General features: G+C 45.2%; 1 protein-coding gene across 1 annotated transcript in view; it reads left to right on the forward strand.

Annotated features, from left to right (window-relative positions):
• Nucleotides 1-21,401, forward strand: part of ABCA2 (ATP binding cassette subfamily A member 2) — a 90,966-nt gene that overhangs the window by 28,314 nt on the left and 41,251 nt on the right. The window contains exons 3-16 of the mRNA XM_048512004.1: nt 408-410; nt 4,442-4,553; nt 8,109-8,275; nt 9,123-9,250; nt 11,150-11,245; nt 12,500-12,685; nt 13,603-13,821; nt 15,113-15,441; nt 15,827-15,986; nt 16,672-16,800; nt 17,397-17,564; nt 17,769-17,865; nt 19,304-19,477; nt 20,597-20,699. Of these exons, the coding sequence (XP_048367961.1) occupies nt 408-410; nt 4,442-4,553; nt 8,109-8,275; nt 9,123-9,250; nt 11,150-11,245; nt 12,500-12,685; nt 13,603-13,821; nt 15,113-15,441; nt 15,827-15,986; nt 16,672-16,800; nt 17,397-17,564; nt 17,769-17,865; nt 19,304-19,477; nt 20,597-20,699 (2,071 nt within the window). The remainder of the gene's footprint in view (nt 1-407; nt 411-4,441; nt 4,554-8,108; nt 8,276-9,122; nt 9,251-11,149; nt 11,246-12,499; nt 12,686-13,602; nt 13,822-15,112; nt 15,442-15,826; nt 15,987-16,671; nt 16,801-17,396; nt 17,565-17,768; nt 17,866-19,303; nt 19,478-20,596; nt 20,700-21,401) is intronic.

The raw sequence follows: 21,401 nt of genomic DNA on the forward strand, positions 1-21,401 counted from the left end.
GTGACTGAGACTCAAGAATGGTTCGAGACAGGATTGTTGCTGCAGGAAGCCAGAGATAAAGGCCTGGCCTCTGCAGCTACATTTATTTCCAACTTTCCCGCTTCTTCGGGTTCCCCCCTCCCCCCGTTCCCATAATAAAGTGAATAGCAGATGAGTGAGGTGAAGTCAGGTTTCTTATGGGTCCCAAGTTTCAAGGACGATTGATAGACTCAAGGGGGTGGGGGGTGGCATAACAGAAAGTACAGGTGTGATCTTGGCACCAGCCAGCCAATTGTCTAATCCCAGGCGGCTCCAATGTAAGGACCTCTGGTGCTGGAAAAGACCTTTGTTCATTTCCCTGGAGGGCAGGTGGACCAATTGTTTGGCTTGGTACAAGTCACGTTCCCGTGTTTGGTTGGGGGCAGAAGTCTGTGTGCAGACACTGACTAGTGTTGCTATTGCAGCAGAAAGTGGCAGCCACTCCAGGGAAAGGCATCTGCAAAGGGTGTGAAATTCTCTATGCAAATGTGGAGGCTGTTAGGACTGAATTGCATCTCTTTGTTTAAGCTGTCGTTCGTGCTCCTTGAAGTGACTTTCTTTGCCTCAGTTTCCTGATGCACTGGATAGAGATGGCACATCAGAACTCTGCTCATGTTGAATGCCTACAATCAACCCTCCGTTATCATGCTTGAGTTGTGTCTCTGCAAAGCCATGGTCTGACATTCTTTTGCTTTTTAGTTTTGTCTTCCATTAGTCTCTCACACATGATTTTTTTTTCTCTCCTCCCCACCCTCGTTTTCTTTCTCTTCCCTGACCCATACTTCTGTTTCACCTTTTCTGACGTACGGCTATTGTTTCCTTTAGTCTGTAAGTGGGATTTCCTGCTTTTTGGTTCAGGCAAAGCATTCTGGGAAAAGGGTGGCCATACTGATCTAATCCTTCAGACTGCTTTGACTAATGTATTTTAACCCTTACAGTCTTGCCTTTCCGCTTCTCATCTTCCTGGAGTGCCATTGAAGGGGGATTTGGGGACAGCCGTTTGCAGCAGTGTGAATTTGTGTGGAAAACAGGAATAAAAATGGCTATAAACATTTAAATTTCATAATTTGGTTGCTTGCTCTGCAGTGTTATCATTTCTAAATCAGTTGCAAAAACAGCATTTTTGTGCATGCAAACTTGCTCGTCCCTGTATCCTGCCACCTTTAATCCATTTACAGCTTAACTTTTCTTCCTCTCCATTTCCCACCTGAGATTTTTGCCTTGGCCAATTGTGACTCTGGGAGCTGTCCATAAATACACCCAAGAATGACGAGTCAAAGAAGCACAGGCCAGGCGAAATTGTTGGTGCCTTACTGGTCTCTTCTCACTCACCTTGCTGTATTCCCCTAACCTGCCTTGCCCCTCCTTCCTTGATGTGCAAATTGGCCACGTGGAAACACTGCTTCACTAAGGGTGAAAGGTCATGAGTCATCCTAGTAACAATGCATTACATTTTCAAGAGTTTGCAGCACATTGTGTAGATTGTGTAATCTTTACTGGTCTGCCTCATATCATGGATTATTACATTATGGTTATTACATTATTTCTCACATACTGCAGATGGGAGAGGCTATGAGAGAGAGTGACTTCCTTATGGCAGACTAGTGAATTTGTGTCAGATCTGAATCAGTCTGTAGATTGGCTGTTGTGGATTTTTAGGTTATGTGGCTGCATTCTGCTCCTAACATTTTGCTTGTATCTATGGCTGGCACCTTCAGAGGCATGTCATGGTAAGTGTGCCATGGAGAGAAACCTATCTAACCGTAACATACCTCTGAAGATGCCAGCCATAGATGTGCGTGAAACATTAGGAGCTAAAACTACCAGACCATGGCCACACAGCCCAGAAAACCTACAATAGCCAGTTAACCCTGGCTGTGAAAGCCTTTGACAATACATAGACCCTAGGTTCATAAATCAGTCTGATAGCTCACACTATTGGGCTACAGTCCAAGGAAGAAGTTGGGATGCTTAGTCATAGAATCATTCTCTGGCTTGTAACCTTCAGAGCAGCAAGCAGAATTGATATGCCAATCCTTGGAAGCAAGGGGCAATTAATTTACCAAATGGACTTGTCGGCAGTGTCAACTGAGTGGATATGCACAGCGTTGGGTGTAGCTGCCTGTGATTCCACTCCTAGGTGAAAGTCAGCAAGCCCAACCCACATTTACTATGCTGCTGTTCACACACTTGTCCAATGATCAGTGTTTGAACTGTGAAGTACCTCTGATGACACAGTTAAATTCACCATTTAAAATACCAAAGCAAAATACCAAAGCAAAGTATGAGGGTAGGGGTGTAACGAGGCAGCCCTGGGCAAACTGTAGCCCTGGGCAAAACCTGAGTTGGATGCCCCCCACCCCCACCCCATGGGCGGCCACTCCACCACAACCATTTTTTTGGCACCAGGACATTGGTGCCTGCAGGGGGTGCATTTTTAGACATATCAGCACCACAATTTCAGCATATCATCAGGAGACTGTCCTTATGCTACCCTCCAAGTTTGGTGAGGTTTGGTTCAAGGAGTCCAAAGTTATGGACTCCCAAAGGGGGTGCCCCATCCCCCATTGTTTCCAATGGGAGCTAATAGGAGATGGGGGCTACAGTTTTGAGGGTCCATAACTTTGGCCCCCCTGAACCAAACTGCACCACACCTGGGGGGTATAATCAAAGAACGATCTCCTGATAATTCCAGATAGTTTTGATACTGTGCCTTCAGAAATGTCCCAACCAGCCTGCAACCCCCATGGACAGCAATACAGAAAACTCAATGCCAGAACCAGATTGCTTGGGCAAATTTCACCAAGTTGATGTTCCTGCAGGGGGCACATTTCTGAATGTATTGGCACCAAAATTTCAGGGTTTCATCTGGAAACTGTCTTTATGGTACCCCCAAGGTTTGGTGCAGTTTGGTTTAGGGGGTCCAAAGTTATGGACCCTCAAAGGGGGTGCCCCCCATTCTTTGCTAAGGAGATGGGGCTACCCTTTGAGGAGTCCTGGCTAAGGACCCCCCTAATTTCAAACTGCACCAAACAGGGAGAATACTCATCATCTCCAGATGATACCCTGAAGGAAATGTTGGTGCCGATACATCCAAAAATGCATCCTGCAGGAACATCCTAGAAATTGGCCCAAGAATCTTTGTTCTACGACCAATTTTCTGCATTATATCAATGAGGGTTGCAGGCTGTGGGGGGCACATTTCTGAAGGCACAGTCTCCAAAGCTTTCAGGGTCTCATCAGGAGACTGGTCCTGATTATACCCCCCAGGTGTGGTGCTGTTGGGTTCGGGGGGGCCAACTGAGATTGTGGACCCTCAAAACTGTAGCCCCCATCTCCTATTGAGAACCCATTGGAAACAATGGGGGATGGGGCACCCCCTTTGGGAGTCCATAACGTTGGACTCCCTGAACCAAACCTCACCAGACTTGGAGGGTAGCATAAGGACAGTCTCCTGATGATACGCTGAAATTTAGGTGCCGCTAGCCTAAAAACTGCGCCCCCTGAAGACCAAAAATGGAAAACCTCTAAAATACCCAAAAACGAGCCCAGCATTTTGATTCCTCCCACAAGGTGATGCCCTGGGCAGCTGCCCACCTTGCCCAATGGGCATTACGCCAGTGTATGAGGGTCTGGTTTCTTACCAGTTTCCAAGTTTGTTAAAAGCCTTGCATGCTGGATATGATGTTTCTAGGGCAATTTTAGTTGTGGCTGTAAAATAATGTTTGGCACAACTGAATTTTGAAATGTAGCTGAGAAATGTAAATGAGAGAGCTCTCATTACACGAGTGCACTGTTATGAAACTGTTTGGTGCTGTGTCCTGCTTCACTGGCAGGCTTACACTGTTGTACCAGGTAGAGGATCTCTGTTTATTCATACTGTTCCTTTCTCCCCAGTGAAGACCTAAAGGAGTGCATAGCATCATTCCTTCCTCTGCCATTTTATCCTTACAGCAACCACCTCCTGAAGTAGGCTAGGCTGAGAGAATGAGTGAGTGGCTGAAGACTGGGCCATGAGCTTCCACAGCAGGGATTCAAATCTAAGATCTCTGAGATCCTAGTAGTCTGACCCTTGAACCACTTCTCTGCGGTACTGACTGTAAGCTTGGGAAGAAACATTATCTAAGTTGCCAGGATGACCTCTGGTATCTGATGAAGGTAGCTTTTACTCTTAAAAGCTTATACCCTGAAAATCTTGTTGGGTCTCTCAGATGCTACTGGACTAGAATCTAGGATGACCTCTGACCTTTTACAACTTCTGAATACTTTTCAGCTCAACCAAGGGGGAAGGGGACTTAACTAGCCTGTAACAATAGTGATCCAACACTTACACTACTCTTTGAACTGGGTGTTTGTCTCTTCTCCCTGCCCCCAAATATTCCTCACCCCCTCCACTGTCTTCTCGTGGTCTTCCTCTTTCTAGCTTACTACACAGCGGCTCCACTCACCTCAGCTGGAATTTTGCCGGTGATGCAATCGTTATGTCCTGATGGACAGCGAGACGAGTTTGGGTTCTTGCAGTACTCCAACTCCACGTGAGTCCAAATTCTCTTTTTTCTGGACCTACGTTCAGTGCTGTTAAATGTACGAGTAATGATTTGTGGCAAGAGAGGCCCATTAAGAGGTGAAAATCTCAGATAATATTTCCATATTTATCCCATATTTTTGCTATAGTATCTATAAAATTGTTGTTATCCTCTGCCCTGCTTTTTTGGCGCAAAGTGCCTGTCACGACGACCAGGAATGGGGGAGGGTCCAATCCTGCATCTAGGCTGAAGGTGTGTGACTTGCCCAAGGTCACCCAGCAAGTTTCTAAAATAGAGTTGGGATGTGTAGTTCGACATCTCAACCACTTCACCATGCTGGCTGTTTCTAGCTATATAGCAGTTCAATAATACTTGCCTTATCAGAAACAGAAAGGCAGAAATGGAGTAGAAATGGATAAATCACTATAGGTCTGAAAGAAGGGGCATGGACTGGGGCTGACTACATCAGGGACAGTCTTTCCCCACCCCTCCTAATTATCTCTGGTTGTAGGAATAAAGTTCAGAACATGTACTTTGCATATAGAAGGTCTCAGATTTAATCTCTGAAATCTCAAGCAGCCGGTGTTGGAAAAGGCCTGAGCCTAGTGTTACCAACCTCCAGGAAGTGTCTGGAGAGCTACTATTACAACTGATCTCCAGGTGACAAAGGTCAGTTCACCTGGAGAAAACGGCTGCTTTGAAAGGTGAACTCTGTGATGTTAAACCCCACTGGAGCCCTTCCCCTCCCCAAACCCTGCCATCTTCAGGCTCTAACCCCAAAATAAGAACATAAGAACTAGCTTGCTGGATCAGACCAGAGTCCATCTAGTCCAGCACTCTGCTACTCGCAGTGGCCCACCAGGTGCCTTTGGGAGCTCACGTGCAGGATGGGAAAGCAATGGCCTGCTGCTGCTGCTGCTCCTGAGCACCTGATCTGCTAAGGCATTTGCAATCTGAAATCAAGGAGGATCAGGATTGGTAGCCATAGATAGACTTCTCCTCCATAAATCTGTCCAAGCTCCTTTTAAAGCTATCCAGGTTAGTGGCCATCACCACATCCTGTGGCAGCATATTCCAAACACCAATCACACGTTAGTCCTAATTCTTCCCCCCAGCATTTTCAATGAATGCCCCCTGGTTCTAGTATTGTGAGAAAGAGAGAAAAATTTCTCTCTGTCAACATTTTCTACCCCATGCATAGTTTTATAGACTTCAATCATATCCCCCCTCAGATGTCTCCTCTCCAAACTAAAGAGTCCCAAACTAAAGAGTCCCCAAATCTCCATTTATTTCCCAACCTGGAGCTGGCAATCCTACTTGAGACCAGTGTGGACCAGTGGTCTGCACTGGCATCTTGCAGCTTCATGTATTCTAGGAGAATTTGGTAAAACTTGTATTGCACAGTTCCTTAGGCATCAGTTGGCCTGGCATTGAATTTTGCAGCTAGGAAAACTCTATGGCACTAGGTTGTAGCTGATACTTGCATGTTGCATTCCTCCTTTATGCACTCTGTCCGGTGATATTCTCTGTAGCGTTAGGCTAGCATGGAACATTGAGATCTATGTCTTGTATTTTGTGCCCCCGGTAAGTACAAGCAATGCCAAGATGTAATCCAGTACTGATCCAGTGATCACAAAATAGGCAGCTAAGTGTGTCAGGGGGAGTATTAGCCTTTGGGTTTTCGTTTCTAGTTTCTGTAGCATTGTCCATGTGCATTATGCTTTGCAAAATGCCGGAGGATAGGCATAGGATAGGAACTTAAAATGTCAAATTTGATGCAAGGAAGAAGGTGAAAGAAGGAAGGTAAGAGACGCCCATAGGTCGCGTCTTTTTTCATTTTGGCCAGTCATGCTTTTGTTTCAGTAGGTGGAGTGGTTTGCTGTGTCAGTAACTTCATGGCAAAGGTGAGTTGTGAGGAAGGACTTAAAGGATGTAACCAAGGTGACATCCCACAAGTATTTTGGGAGGCACTTCTAGCCTTAACTGTGTCTTTGTTTCATTTGGCAGTGGTAATGAGACACATAGCTTAATGGAAAAGTAAGAACCTGTAAGAGAATTACTGCTGGATTTTGAATGTGTATGCATTGCATGGAAGGGGGAGCGGTCATGGTTCCCATTATCCCTTGTGAAAATGTACAGGCTGCTGTACATATATGTCCTAAACCAGGGGTAGGGAACCTGCGGCTCTCCAGATGTTCAGGAACTACAATTCCCATCAGCCCCTACCAGCATGGCCAATTGGCCATGCTGACAGAGGCTGATGGGAATTGTAGTTCCTGAACATCTGGAGAGCCGCAGGTTCCCTACCCCTGTCCTAAACCGAGGCTTAGTTCACGTATGTTGGGGAAGTGAGATGGCCGAGACCTGAAGTTGCAGTATGGAATATTACACTTTAGCGCAGAAGACCCCTTTTTGGATGCTCCCCTGAGCTAAAACCTTGCTGCAAATGTAAAACCAGCCCAGAAAACATAGAGAACTGGGCAGGATCTTTCTTCCTGCTGTGCTAGTGTTCTGAACTTTGCACCTCACTCTTCTGCATATGTGAACCAGACATTAAGGTCAGCTAGATTGAGGGCAAAACCATTGGGCATTTCCTGTTACAATGTCAGGCATGAGGAAGTTGGGAAAAATTGAACAGATCCATTCGGTAAAATGTATCTGCATGATTTGTATATTCTCTAAGTCTGACTTCCTGTTCCTCAGGGTTAGGCAGCAATGTCACTGGGAATATTAATACATAACTAGGCTTGCTTGCTTAATCCCTTTAGAGCCATTTACTCTGCAGGCACCTTTTTATTTAGACTGACCTTTGGTGGGCTGATTGGTGGACACAAGGGTTAAACCAGGACAGTGCTGCTTTTATTATTTAAGTTATGATTGCCTAGGCTCTCTCAGGCAGTGCACGTAATAAAACAGCCATAGGCCTTTTCAGTCAGGGCACGTAATAAAAACGATCAATACAAATAACCATGTTAAAAAGGCACTGAAATAAAGCAAAGGAAAAGAGCAGTAATAATTCTCTTAAAGGCAATTTAGTTTAGCAGAAAATAGAGATAATCTAAAATATATAGCTGTAGATGATGGGGAACAGCAATTTAAAACGAAAAGGTAGATTTGCAGCAGAAGGACAAATGTTTGCTGGGTCTATTCCATTCGGTGCTCTTTCTCTTCAACTGGCAGACTTTCTGGGGGTCTCCTCCCCAGCCAACCAAGAGCTTCCAACCAGAGAATTCTGGGACTCTGTATGTTCTGGTAGCAGCTTTCCAAAACATCAGGTTGATATCTCTTCCCAACCTGTTTGAGGTCTCATTCCCAGCCTGGTTACCCAAGAGCCTTTTAACTGGAAGTGTAAAACATTGTACCTGGGTATGTCTGCATGCATGTAGGCTCTTGGACTTAATTCTCTTTTTTTCTGTGTTTAACACAAAGCCAACCCACACCTTCCCCCCCAAGACTCAAGGCAGCCATTTTACTCCATGTGAACCGACTGAATGTGTTGCCTTTTCTCTCCTGGTCAGGGCTCCCTCCCTTCTTCTAACAACGCAGTCATGTTTCTTCCTGCAGAGTGACTCAGCTGCTGGAGCGGTTAAATGAGGTGGTGGAGGAGAGTAATCTGTTTGATCCAAATCATGCTGGGCTGGAAGAGGAGCTGGAGTCCTTGCGGCACCACCTCGAGTCTCTCAGCACCAATGAGCCCAGCGCCATGGAGACACACTTCAGCAACCAGGCAGGTAAATATGGCGGTGCTCCCATGCTCATTGTTTTTGGCTGCAGTGTGTCAATGCCATGCTGGTGGGACAGCTGTGATTTCATGAACGTTCATAAACATTTTTGCTTAAATGGAAGAATATCACAGGATGTGTTTAGTTGGTTCAGCACCTGTTGGGGAAGCAGGAGGTTAGTTTGACTAGAGCTATGCTTTTGGTCCAAAAGGATGGCTCTGGTTGCTGACACCAAAGGAGCTAAGGAAAGAAAGCCATCTAATGCCAAAGGTATATTGTCTTCCTTCCTGATGAGCAGCAGTGGCGTAGTGGTTAAGAGCAGGTGCATTCTAATCTGGAGGAACCGGGTTTGATTCCCCACTCTGCCGCTTGAGCTGTGGAGGCTTCTCTGGGGAATTCAGATTAGCCTGTGCACTCCCACACACGCCAGCTGGGTGACCTTGGGCTAGTCATAGTTCTTTGGAGCTCTCTCAGCCCCACCCACCTCACAGGGTGTTTGTTGTGAGGGGGGAAGGGAAGGGAAATTGTAAGCCCCTTCGAGTCTCCTACAGGAGAGAAAGGGGGAATATAAATCCAAACTCTTCCTCTTCCAGCATATGAAGATGCCTTGTACAGCCGGATCATACAGACCAGTGCTGCCTTCTTTGATTGGTGTTGGCTCTCCAGGGTCTTTTCCCCCCTCCCCCTTCCTGAGATCTTTTAACTGCAGATTCTGGGGCTGAAACATGGGAACTTCTGAATATAGAGCAAGCGCTTGCCTCTAGCTTCCATTCACACCTACCCATCAAAGCAGTTGCTTCTGGAATAATTTCTCAAGGGTATTTCTTTCTGTTCCTCTCTCTCCCAAATTCCACAGCACCTGGCTTCACGCTGGATTCAGTTGCCAAGGACAAACTTGAATTCCACCAGTTTCTCAGGCGGAACCTTTCCCTGTCTAACGAGACAGCCGAGCTGCTAACGGGATCCAACATTAACCTTCAAGAGGTGTGTGATCGGGTGGGGGTTCAGAAAGAACAATGGCAAGATCTGCTTTTCCTGGCGTGTAAGATGGCATAGACTCTTGTGGGTGTCAAAGGAGACCTGGTTAGGGTTTAATGAATAGGCTACATCTGGTAAAGGAACCGTGCCAGCGTTTAAACCTGCCGGTGGCTGCCAAGACAGGCTGGCTGACACCTGGTAAAGCAATGAGGCTGACAGGCAGCATTTTTCAGTGGTCATTGGTTTGGGGATTAATCTGCTGCTCCGCTGCTTGAGCCTCATCAAGGTTAGAAGAAGTAGGATGGAGGATGCAAAGTTGTCAGCTAACAGTGTTCAGCTGGTGTGACTACTTACATAGATTGCAGAATTTGTAGTCCAGATTTTGAGCTCCATTGATACAAGACAGATGTGTAGCAAGGGGGGAAAGCGCCCAGTGCACTGGTGCATCTTCCACCCCTTCCCCACTCCGGAACACCCCTGCCTCAGCATGCCCCTGCCATGCCCCCAGAACGCCCAGTGCGTTGCGCACCCCTTGGCCCCCTTGGAGCTACGCCTCTGATACAAGATGTTGCCTTTTGCTGCATTATCTTACTTTTCCAATCTGATTGGTTCTCCCCCTCATGGATGTGGGAGGCAGAAATGAACATTTGTTGCTTACCCTTCTAGCTGTGTTTTTGTTTAAGATGCCTGTGTGTTCAGCTGATTCCATCTCTGTGTTTTCAATTAAAACTGGTCGTGAAAATCACCATTCTTTTTCTTTTTTTCCTGGCACAATAAAATAAAAGTCTTAAAGTACTGTGGCATCTCTTGTGCTGGGCAAAATATTGAGGAATTGAGGTAGTTTGGTGCTATAGATTGAGGGGGCACCATTCTCTTATTCTTCTCAGCCTAATGAGGTAGGTTCCACCTGTGCCTGATTTCTGGGTTCTGTGAGGGCTTTCTGCCCAATGAGAAGGACTTGCATGTGGCAGTGTGGCCTCAATGACAACGAACTGGTCAACTGCACAGATCGGCTTCCTCAAAAGAGTCTTACTAACAGATAAGGCTTGGTGGACTGCCTCAGGGTGGGTGAACCTCAGGTTATGGTGCAAGAAAAATACTCCCCTGGGTGAAGGGCAGGGGTTTAACCAGAGGTGGGATCCAGCAGGTTCTCTCCAGTTCCCGAGAGGGGGTTACTAATTATTTGTGTGTACCGAGAGGGGGTTACTAATTGGGTCTGCTTTTCCGTTAGAAATTCCATTAGATCCAAAAATCATAAAGTCCTGTTGTTTCCTATGTGGCTGGTTAGCGAAGGTAGAAAACGGGATAATTCTCCCTGTTGGGCTGTTTTAAAAACATGTTTTAGAAATATGGTAAAGTTCCTTGTTTAAGGAAAGTATCCTTCTTTTGATTTCTAGAAACAAAATTAAGTATTTGAAACTATTAAGTATTTGACAGGCAATTAGAGGAGAAGTAGTTGTTTCTGTTGGCAGTAGACAATAGGACTTGCTATAATGAGTTTAAATTATGGACAGAAAGATACCAGCTGGAAATTAGAAACTTTTTTTTAACAGTAAGAGTTTTTTACAGTAACAGAGAAATAATTAACGCCACGCCCCCGTCGTGCCCCGCCCAGCCCCATTGGCGCTACGCCACTGTTTGAATCCCACCACCATGGGAACCTGTTACTAAAATTTTTGGATCCCACCACTGGGTTTAACAGCTGGTGGGTTAAGAGACTGAAGTTCTGAATTGCCTTTAAAAAGAAGAGAGCAATTTTAAAGAATCCCACTGACCTCCCAGGCTTTTAACCTGCTTTTGTGCATGTGTGTGCGTGTGTGGCCTGCAGATTGCCTTTGAGATAACGGTTGAATCAAAGACAGACAAAACAAAACCTGGTTCTCACTAATGAGTCCCTTTCTTTAGGTGTACCAGCTGTTCTTTGGCACCTCAGCCTCTGCAGATGGCTTTCACGAGCCCTGGGACCGATTTGGCACTGCTGAGAAGCTGCTTCAACTTGAGGTGAGATGAGGTGGCAAAGGGCTCACTGTGGGTGAATAAGGCTGGGGAAGGGGGAGGCAATCAGGAGGTAGGCTATGATCAGTGTCTGGTGGAGTGCCTCACACCTGCCGGTTGTGAGAAACATGTGTCTTGGTTTGATCCCGCCAGACTAATCCTGTGCTCTAAATTACAAGTGCTTATTCAGGATCTGTGAACACGGTGTAGTGCAGAGGGAAGAGCTCTGGGGAGATCTGGGTTCAGATTCCCTTTCAGCCACACAGTTTTACGTTAGTTCAGTCTCTTTCTCAAAGCCCAACCAACCTGACAGAGTTGCTGTGAACTCTGCATGCTGTTTTAAACTCCTTGACTGAATAGTGGGATAATAGATATCAGGCCTTAACCGTTAAGAGGTTCTGAGTATGCTTTTTAAAACTACATTTAAACACTCTTTGGGGATTCAAGTAAGAAAAATAGTAGACTGAGGTTTGGCTCACCCGTTACATTGTTTTACTGTATGGGAAGGATCCTAAATCACTCTGCTTTTTAGAAATCTCCTAGGGGGGGTAGTTGGGGCTGTTTGCACTGAGTTGTGTGAATTCAGCAGGCTACAGAGGTTCTAGATCCGTGGTGGCGAACCTTTGGCACTCCAGATGTTATGGACTACAATTCCCATCAGCCCCTGCCAATTGGCCATGCTGGCAGGGGATGATGGGAATTGTAGTCCATAACATTTGGAGTGCCGAAGGTTCGCCACCACTGTTCTAGATGTTCAAAGCTGTTTCAGTTGCCCTTCAAATATCAAACTCTGGAAGTACATTAAATGTACCAGATTTGCCTTCGCTCATATCTGCCTTCCAACAATTTGGGTCCTCTGCAAAGGCTTTCCTCTGCATGCCTCCATATTTAGAACTGAAGCAGATGGGTGCCAGGGGGACAGGGCCTTTTCTATAGTGGCTCCTCATTTAAGGAACCTTGGTTGCTTCCCTGCAGCCTGATCTCTGTTTCAGGCACTGTTGTAAATAGTTATTGTTTACCCCCATGGATGATATTGATTTGATTTGATTTTGAATGAAAGATTTTCCTTTTCTCTTAGCCGTAGATAATAGACACAAATGTTTTCATCCTGATTTTAATAGGGACAGGTTCTTTTGTGCAGTTCTGTTTCAAAAAACATGTTTTATTTAATTGTTGGGTTTTATATTAGCCATCTGGCTTGCCTGATGGCTTGAAGGAGTAACATACAACCTGCCATCTTTTCTGTCTTATTTACACCAGGAAAGCCTTTTGGGCAGCTTGCGGACAGTGGAAGATGGGTTGGTGCGTCAATCTTTTCACTATCCCCAGAAGGGCCCCCCCAAGAAGGCCCTCTTGCACCTCCTGTCCCATGCCTTGGGCCTCACCAACCCCCCTGCAGAGTCCTCCGCTTCCTACAGTCCTCAAGCCTTTGTGAAGGACATGGAGGTAAAGCAATGGGAAGTGGGGATGAAACTGAAGCAAGACTCCCTATTCTTTTTCAGGAGGTGGGCATAGAACCAGGGAAAACATCTCCTGACTGGGTGCTTCCACAGGCTTGCTCAAGTTTATGGACCATGGTGGCAGAAACCGCTACAGCATTGTGGTTGGTGCCTTCTGTGGGACGTTTAATCTCTTCTCCGCCATCCTTTTAGACCTGTATCCCAGTGGGTCCTGCTTCATTCACAGATTTTGCTCACTTTGCATCATTTGCAATTTGATTCTGGTTATCTGACTCGGGCAAGGCGGGATGAATACAGATTGGTGATTTTGGAACTTTGGCGTAACATTCCGGCTGGAGACTCCATTGTCTTGAAGCAGGAGCTTTCAGCAGCCAAAACAAGGCTAGCTTCCCTAGTCACAAATGTTTCTGTGGTTTGAACGGTACACCCATGCTAGAGAAGAGTCACTTCTCCGGCTTACCTAATGATACAATATGCAAGAATGGGTTGCTGGCAGAAAAGGAGGAAGATTCTATTTGCTTCTCTTTCTTTTTGTCCTTCTCCTCTCTCCCCCTCCCTGGGTACTTTGGTGTTCATGATGCCTGATGCACCATGGGAAATATAGTTGTGAGGATGTCTGATAGCTAAATGATTTTCAGGAGCAATGTTTTCTAGAATGCACTGGTCACAGAGGGCGAGATAGGAGAGAAAAGAATCTTTTTTCTTTGCTTTCCTTGTCACTACTTGTTTCTGCAAGGGGTAGGGGCATTTGAAATCCTGACATGCTCCTGTTGATGTTATTAGGAAATCCATGGATTCCATATGCTCAGAATCATGCCTGGGATACTCTGAACTGTTTCCCAGTGTGTTAGGGCTTTCCCCAGACGGGAAGATAAACAGTGCTTACATTTTGTTCCTTCCCAGAACAATCTTTTCACGCCTTCTGTGCTGGAGAGCCTCACTTGCAGGCAGAACCAGGATGAGCTCAAACATATCTTGATGGTCCCGGAAAGCCAACGCCCCCTCCTGCGAGCATACCGGGTTGCTATCTGCAACAAGACTGCTAGCCTGCGTAAGGAGTACTTCAGCCAGCTAGCCACTGAGATGAAAGAACAGCTAGATGCTCGTAAGATCATCAGTCAGGTGAGCTCATAAAGATTAAGGCAGAGGAGGGTTGCTGGGTGAGTGATGACAACGACAACAAAGTCTGTGTTCACCTGTGCCAGTTGTTCCGTTTAGCATTTAGCAAAATTTTGTTTCTTGGCAACTAGAGATATGGTCCTGTACTTCCTTTGTGATGCTCCCCCCCCCCTTATTGAGCTATAATGTGATGGGAAAGATTCAAGCCTGTGTCCATGATTCCCTGGAGCCCTTCAGTCCCTGGTAGTATATTACCTTCTGAAATGGTGCCTGCTCACCTGTGCACACGGGGAGAAGGAGATTGCTACATATAAGTGGGATGCTGCAATATTTCTTCTGCATTTGGTGGCCATTTGCGTATTGCTTTTATCATGAACGGTGTTATAGAGAAACAAAACAAGCAGAGTGTGAGTGCTGCCCTCCTTTTCATTTTGTCCCCATTATCTGGCAGTTTCTGTACATGGAGGTTCCATTTAGCTATCAGGGCTAATGACTGGTAATGGGTTTGTAAGAACAAAAGACAGTCCTGATGGATCAGATCAAAGTTCCATCTGGCTTGGTATCATCTTTCCTACAATGGCCAGGCACACGCTCCAGCCAGGAAGTAAAGGCAACACCCCTTCTCTGCTGCTGTCCTCAGCAATGTCTCTAAACATAGAGGTTCCCTTGTCTGTTATGACAAGTGGGTATCAATCTCTCTATCTCCCTGGACACAATGTGTAACAAACTTATCTCGTTGATACACCTCTGAAGATGCCAGCCACAGACGCAAGTGAAACGTTAGGAACAAGATCTACCAGACCACGGCCACACAGCCCGGAAAACCCACCACAGCCAGTTGAATCCGGCTGTGAAAGCCTTCGACAATACAGTACAATACAATCTCTCTATCCATGGATTTCCCTAATCCATCTGAAATCCACCTATGTTAGTGACCACAACTAACCTTTCCTAGCAGGAAATTCTGTAGATAGTTCTTGATCCTTTGTGGAATGGGCATAATCCTTTGATAAATTAGTGGATCATTCTATCAATGGCTTTTAGCCAGGATACTGAATGGAACTTCCATATGCTGGAGCAGTACCTTGCCTGGGCTCTAACTGCTGAAGAAGCCAGGATTTGAATGTCTTGGTTTGTTGTTTTTTTATGAGGAGGAGGTCTATTGCAGGAGAAGGACTAGCAAAGCTCTGCTGATCTTTTTTTTTTTTTGAGAAGAGGCAAAAGGTAATGAGATTGTTCTGTTGGAGGGCCAGAATATCCTGACATGAATTCCTGCTGTGTTCTTGACCCACAGCTGAAACTGGATGAGGTGAACAGCACAGCTGCTCGACGTCGCCTCCATGCTCTGCTGGAAGACCTGATGGAGATGGAGAAGGTTCTGAAGGACGTGGACATCCTCTCAGCGCTGGCCAAATTGCTGCCCAAGGGAGCGTGCTCCACCAAGGTTCCTCCCACTGCCTTGAACAGCACTGGCTCCGGAGGGAATTTCACCTCCAGCACGAATTCCACAGCTGAGGAGGGTAAAAGCGAGACTGACCCGCCCATCGAGAACCCTCAAGGGCAGTGCTCAGCGTTTGTTCAGCTGTGGGCAGGGTTGCAGCCCATCCTTTGTGGCAACAACCGGTAAGGTTTGCAGGCCTGTTGCTGAGGTTTTGCTAGCTATGGATGACAAGGGCAGTGGCGGCCGGGGGGGGGGGGGGCACTTGTGGTGTGCTCTCAATGAGCTATTTTATTTTATTAATTCTTTGTCATTCTGAATGCTGCTTGTAATATTTTTCTTGCAAGCTGCTTTGAGTACTGTTTTAGAAGAAAAGAAGGATAAAAATAATCTGAAATAAATAAAACCCAGTTCTCTTCCCCTGCTGCCAAGTCTCAGACTGCGAATACAAAGCACATTTGTTTTCAGTGGCTGTATTCTTGTCATAGTTGCCTTCCTATGTTCTTGCTTCCATTCCCTCTTTGCGGGGGCATTTGTAAGAATCCTGAGTGACCCTTCTCCTCTATGCAGGACCATTGAGCCAGAGGCCCTGAAGCAGGGGAACATGAGTTCATTGGGATTCACCAGCAAAGAGCAGCGGAATTTAGGGCTCCTCGTTCACCTCATGACAAGCAATCCCAAGATCCTCTATGCTCCTGTTGGTACCGAGGTGGATAAAGTCATCCTAAAGGTATGGTGTCAGTTAGCTGAGGGACTTTGATAAGAGTCCATGCGTCATCAGCTGGGATGGAGAGGGAAGGGGAAGAAGAAATAATTAGGTGATTCTGCCTTGGAGGCAATGGGGACCTGTGGTTAAGGTTAGTATCGAACCATTTGTGTGGTTTCCTGTTCTAATCAGGCTTGAGGCTAAGTGGGCAGGAAAGATCTCATATAGCCCTGAACCTTGAACATTGGGGCGTTTTTGCTATGCATCTGTTGCTGCTCCCCAGTAAATTATCTGTTTTAGTGAAAAGACTGGTTTTTTTACGATGTATGTCATCAGCTTGAATGCCTTTTGAAAATAATTTAGTCCAGTTCATGGAGAATTGCCCTTTCAGTGGCCATCAACTATAATGATTATCAAATGGAGCTTCTGTGTACAGCAGCAGTGTATCTCTAAATGCCAGATACTGGTAAACCATGACATCTGGTAAGCCATGACATTAAAGGCTTGTTTAACAACAGAGTACAAAGGTAGGGGAAGCCAAGCACTACATAGACAGATCTTTTAGTTTAATCCCTCAAGGAAGTTTTGTGTTCAGAAACAAAAATAAGTTCTGTTTCTCTTATCTTTTAGTGGAATGAATTTGGGGGTGGTTTTTAAACACTATGGTGTCCCTTTCTTATTTGACTCAATGTATTTTTGCTTGCTGCAGGCAAATGAGACCTTTGCCTTTGTTGGGAATGTAACTCGCTATGCTCAGGTCTGGCTGAACATCTCGGCAGAGATCCGCAGCTTCCTGGAGGAGGGAAAATTGCAGCAGCGGATTCACTGGTTGCAGCAGGTACACTGGCAGCTATCTTGGAGTGCAGCCCCTCCCTGGGAAACGTCAGAATCTGCAGAAGATAAGCCATTACTGTAGCTATAGTCACTACACACTGAAACTTTTTAACCTAAACGAGTGTAAAACAGTTCAAAAGTGGCCCGACCCAGTTTCTGCTCAGGTCTGTATTTGTGTGGCATGTTGCAGAAATAGTGAATTCCTCTGCCTCCACCAAGGGTTGAAAGTTTCTTCCCTATACTATCTGAAATACGCTGCAAAGGTGTGACCATGAGCAGGCCAGCAAGTTTTTATGACCACTATCTTAGATGGTTTTTTAATAAGGGACTATACAAATTCATCAACATTCGTAAGTGACTATTATCCCTGATAGTTAACTGGCAATTCCATGTTCAGAGGTAATATATTTCTGAATGCCAGTTGCTGTGAGACAACAACAGGACGATTTGCCTTTTTTTGATTGTTAGGTGAGCCTCCTGGAGTGTGTGTTTGGCAGTCAGAGAAACAGCATGCTGAACTAGAAGGCTTTTGGTCTGTGTGTGTGAGAGAGAAATGCTACTTATCACGCCCCCACCCACCACCATTTGCTTGTTGCACAGATTGCTGCAGATCTCAACAAACATCCTGAAATCCTGAACGTTTCAGACAGTGACCTGCTCCAAAGCTTCCTGGACAGCAACGTTTCATTGCTCAACACCAGTGCTCTTGTGCAGCAGCTGGACACCATTGATAATGCTGCTTGTGGCTGGATCCAGTTCATGTCCAAGGTGGGTGCTTCTTGTCCGGCTCTGACCTGAGCTCTCTTTTCCCAAGGTTAGTGCAAGTGGCTAACTCCAATGTAAAAAGGTGTATGGGATTGTGGCAAGAAGAAATGCATTCTTCCTCTCATACAGAAAACATTGCCTGAGATGAGAAGCAATTTCCATGCATTGTGAGGTGTGCACTAACATAAGCTCTGTCCCTGCTATCAGGTCAGCGTGGATATTTTCAAGGGCTTCCCGGACGAGGAGAGTATTGTCAACTACACGCTGAACCAAGCCTACCAAGACAATGTCACCGTGTTTGCCAGTAAGGCTCCTATTTTGATAGTTTTTCCCCCCTTATCTGCTTGACTGGCTGGCATAACTTTGGTTTGCATCTGTTTCTTTTCATGCTTTTTGGTGACGTTCAGTTAAGGAGGAATGGTGTCTCCTAACCTTCCACTCTGTATCTTATGCCCAGGGTTGGATAGCTACTTTGCATAACTAGATTCGAGGCCAGTGGCACTTTAATGACCAACAAGATTTTGGGGCTATAAGCTTTTGAGAGTCAAAACTGCCTACATATGAGAATCAAAGGAGCTTTGACTCTCAAAAGCTTATCCTGAAAATCATGTTGGTCTCAAATATAGCTGTTCTACTGCAAACCAACATGGCTACTCTCTGACACTATGAACTTTGCAGAGATTATTTAATATATATTTTATGCTGCTTTTCCCATACTCAAGGAACTTTTAGTTGTTAAGAAGATGATCAATACTTTTCAACAATAAAATATCCATGCGGATATAACAGATATAACAATATATCATGATATATCGCAATGTAGCTCAATAATTCTTCTTGGTAAATCCTTTTTTCTTTTTCATCAAAAAGCTAGGTGAAGATGTTTGACACATTCTGCAGAAGTATCTGATATTTCTTTAGAAACTGCTTGCAGCTTTCCAGCATGTTTTTATTATCCATGAGGCCTTAAGCTTCTTAAAGATGACTTCTGAGATTTGGGTGCCCTTTCTCGCATTCTGTTCTCCAGAAAGTTTGTGATGTACATACTGCCCCATCACACCATTCATTGTTGATATGGATGCAAAATGAACTTCTGATTATAAGGATGTTTTTATATTTAATAAAAACTGATATTTTTAAGATGCTGTTCTGGTCAACATACCTGTTGAGTGCATTGTTTGTTTGTCCTTCTTTCCTTCTTTCCTTCTTTCCCATCTTCCCATCTTCCCATCTTCCCATCTTCCCATCTTCCCATCTTCCCATCTTCCCATCTTCCCTTCTTTCTTTCTTTCTTTCTTTCTTTCTTTCTTTCTTTCTTTCTTTCTTTCTTTCTTTCTTTCTTTCTTTCTTTCTTTCTTTCTTTCTTTCTTTCTTTCTTTCTTTCTTTCTTTCTTTCTTTCTTTCTTTCTTTCTTTCTTTCTTTCTTTCTTTCTTTCTTTCTTTCTTTTTTCTTTTTTCTTTTTTCTTTCTTTCTTTCTATCTTTCTATCTTTCTATCTTTCTATCTTTCTATCTATCTTTCTATCTTTCTATCTTTCTATCTTTCTATCTTTCTATCTTTCTATCTTTCTATCTTTCTATCTTTCTATCTTTCTTCCTTCCTTCCTTCCTTCCTTCCTTCCTTCCTTCCTTCCTTCCTTCCTTCCTTCCTTCCTTCCTTCCTTCCTTCCTTCCTTCCTTCCTTCCTTCCTTCCTCCCTCATTATGTATTCTTTTTTCTCTCCCACCTGCACTCCCAACAAAGGTGTGATCTTCCAAACCAACAAAGATGGTACCCTCCCTCCCCACGTCATGTACAAGATCCGGCAGAATTCTAGCTTTACAGAAAAGACCAATGAGATCCGCCGAGCTTACTGGAGGCCAGGCCCAAACACCGGAGGGCGCTTCTACTTCCTCTATGGATTTGTCTGGATCCAGGGTGAGCATATACCAACCTCTCTGTTATCAGCCACCTGCAGACTCCTCCTTCAACCCCAACAGTGGGAACTGTTGCTAGAATTTATTTTCCTCATTCCTGTACCCTGTTTTCAAGATTACATTCTCCAACTGTAGCTTGCTCAGAATTTCTGCTGGTTTGGATTCACTGACACAAGTTCCAAAGCTTGGCATCCTAAGGAGGCAAGCTCATGTTCAGTAAAGATGAAGGGCAGCGTGCCTCTTCATCATATGCAGTGGAAATCGAACAAATGTGTCATTTGTGTGCATGGTTTCTGGATATACCTTGTTTTCCCGAAAATAAGACAGTGTCTTATATTAATTTTTGCTCCCAAAGATGCACTATGTCTTATTTTCAGGGGATGTCTTATTTTTCTGTGTTCTGTTCGTCGGGCGTGCTTACAAACAAAAACTTTGCTACGTCTTACTTTCGGGGGATGCCTTATATTTTGCACTTCAGCAAAACCTCTACTACGTCTTATTTTCAGGGAATGTCTTATATTTGGGAAAACAGGGTATGTAGTTCTGCAGAATCACAGACTCAAAGGACAAATGCAGTGATAGAATATACTTGGGCAATGACTGAGAAGTCCTTTCAGTTGTGTTGTGTAGGATCAGGTGGAATCCTGATTACCTCAGTCAGCTAATTACTGCTGAAGAGTTTAGCTGCTGTGCCGTGCTATGGCCATCTATAGCAGTGATTCTCAACCTGCGACCCTTTAATACAGTTCCTCATGTTGTGGTGACCCCCAACCCTAACATTTATCCATTTTACAGATGGAGAACACTGATGCAGAGTCTTAGGCGATCCCTGTGAAAGGGTCGTTCGACCCCCAAAGGGGTTGTGACCCACAGGTTGAGAACTGCTGATCTATAGTGAGGGTGCTGAATGCCGTGGGAATACTGGCTGCCAGCTCCTTTCTCTGACAAACTATTTGGTGTAGAGAAGAAATCGCCTGGGTCCTCTCTGTTTGAGATTCCTACAGCTGTTTAAGCATGAGTTGTTTAACAACTGTGGTAGATACAATGAGCGTAGTAATGACAGGTTTTTTTTACATTTATGCCCCTCCATTTATCTCTCTTTATCCTCCCCCAAAACTAGATATGATGGAGAGAGCCCTCATCAACACCTTTGTAGGACATGACGTGGTGGAACCTGGCAACTATGTGCAGATGTTTCCGTACCCATGCTACACCCGGGATGAGTGAGTATTGCTGTGTGTGAGAAGCTCCCAGACACGGGACTTCTTTAGACCCTGTGAAGAGCCTTTTGCCCCAAAGCCTGCAATTTGCCTTTTTCTCATTTTCAACCAGTATATCCACAACCACCCAGGGGAGAAAGTTTGAATGCATTCCACAGTAAAAGCTGAGGGTAGTAGAAGGGACTGATTTCATTTATTTCATTTAGACTCCACTGTTCTCCTCCATGGGGACCCAAAGTGCCTTAAGTAAGTCTCTCCTCCATTTTATCCTCTCAAGAACCCAGTGAAGCTTCTGTGGCAGAGTCAAGATTCAAACCCAGGTCTTCTAGTTCCTAGACTGACCATTTAACCGCTACACCACAATGGCCAAGAAAACAAGCTGCAGACTTGGAAATCTCCAGTTCAGATCACACACCTTGGAAAGAACTAATTAAGTGGCCATAGGCAAGCCCTTTTCTGCCAGCTTCAGATACCTTTTTTCCCACTGACAAAGAATTATAACTGTGTAATGCGTATGAGAGAGCCAGCATGGTGTGATGGTGGAAAGTGGCAAACTCTGATCTGGAGAACCTGGTTTGATTCCCCATTGCTCCACATGAAGCCCCGTAGGTGACCTTGGATCAGTCATAGTTCTCACAGGCCATGCAAAGGCAGGCAATGGCAAACCACCTCCTAATATCTCTTGCCTTGAAAACCCTACAGGGT

This window comes from Sphaerodactylus townsendi, linkage group LG12, assembly GCF_021028975.2.
Source record: "Sphaerodactylus townsendi isolate TG3544 linkage group LG12, MPM_Stown_v2.3, whole genome shotgun sequence".
NCBI classification, from domain to species: Eukaryota; Metazoa; Chordata; class Lepidosauria; order Squamata; family Sphaerodactylidae; genus Sphaerodactylus; species Sphaerodactylus townsendi.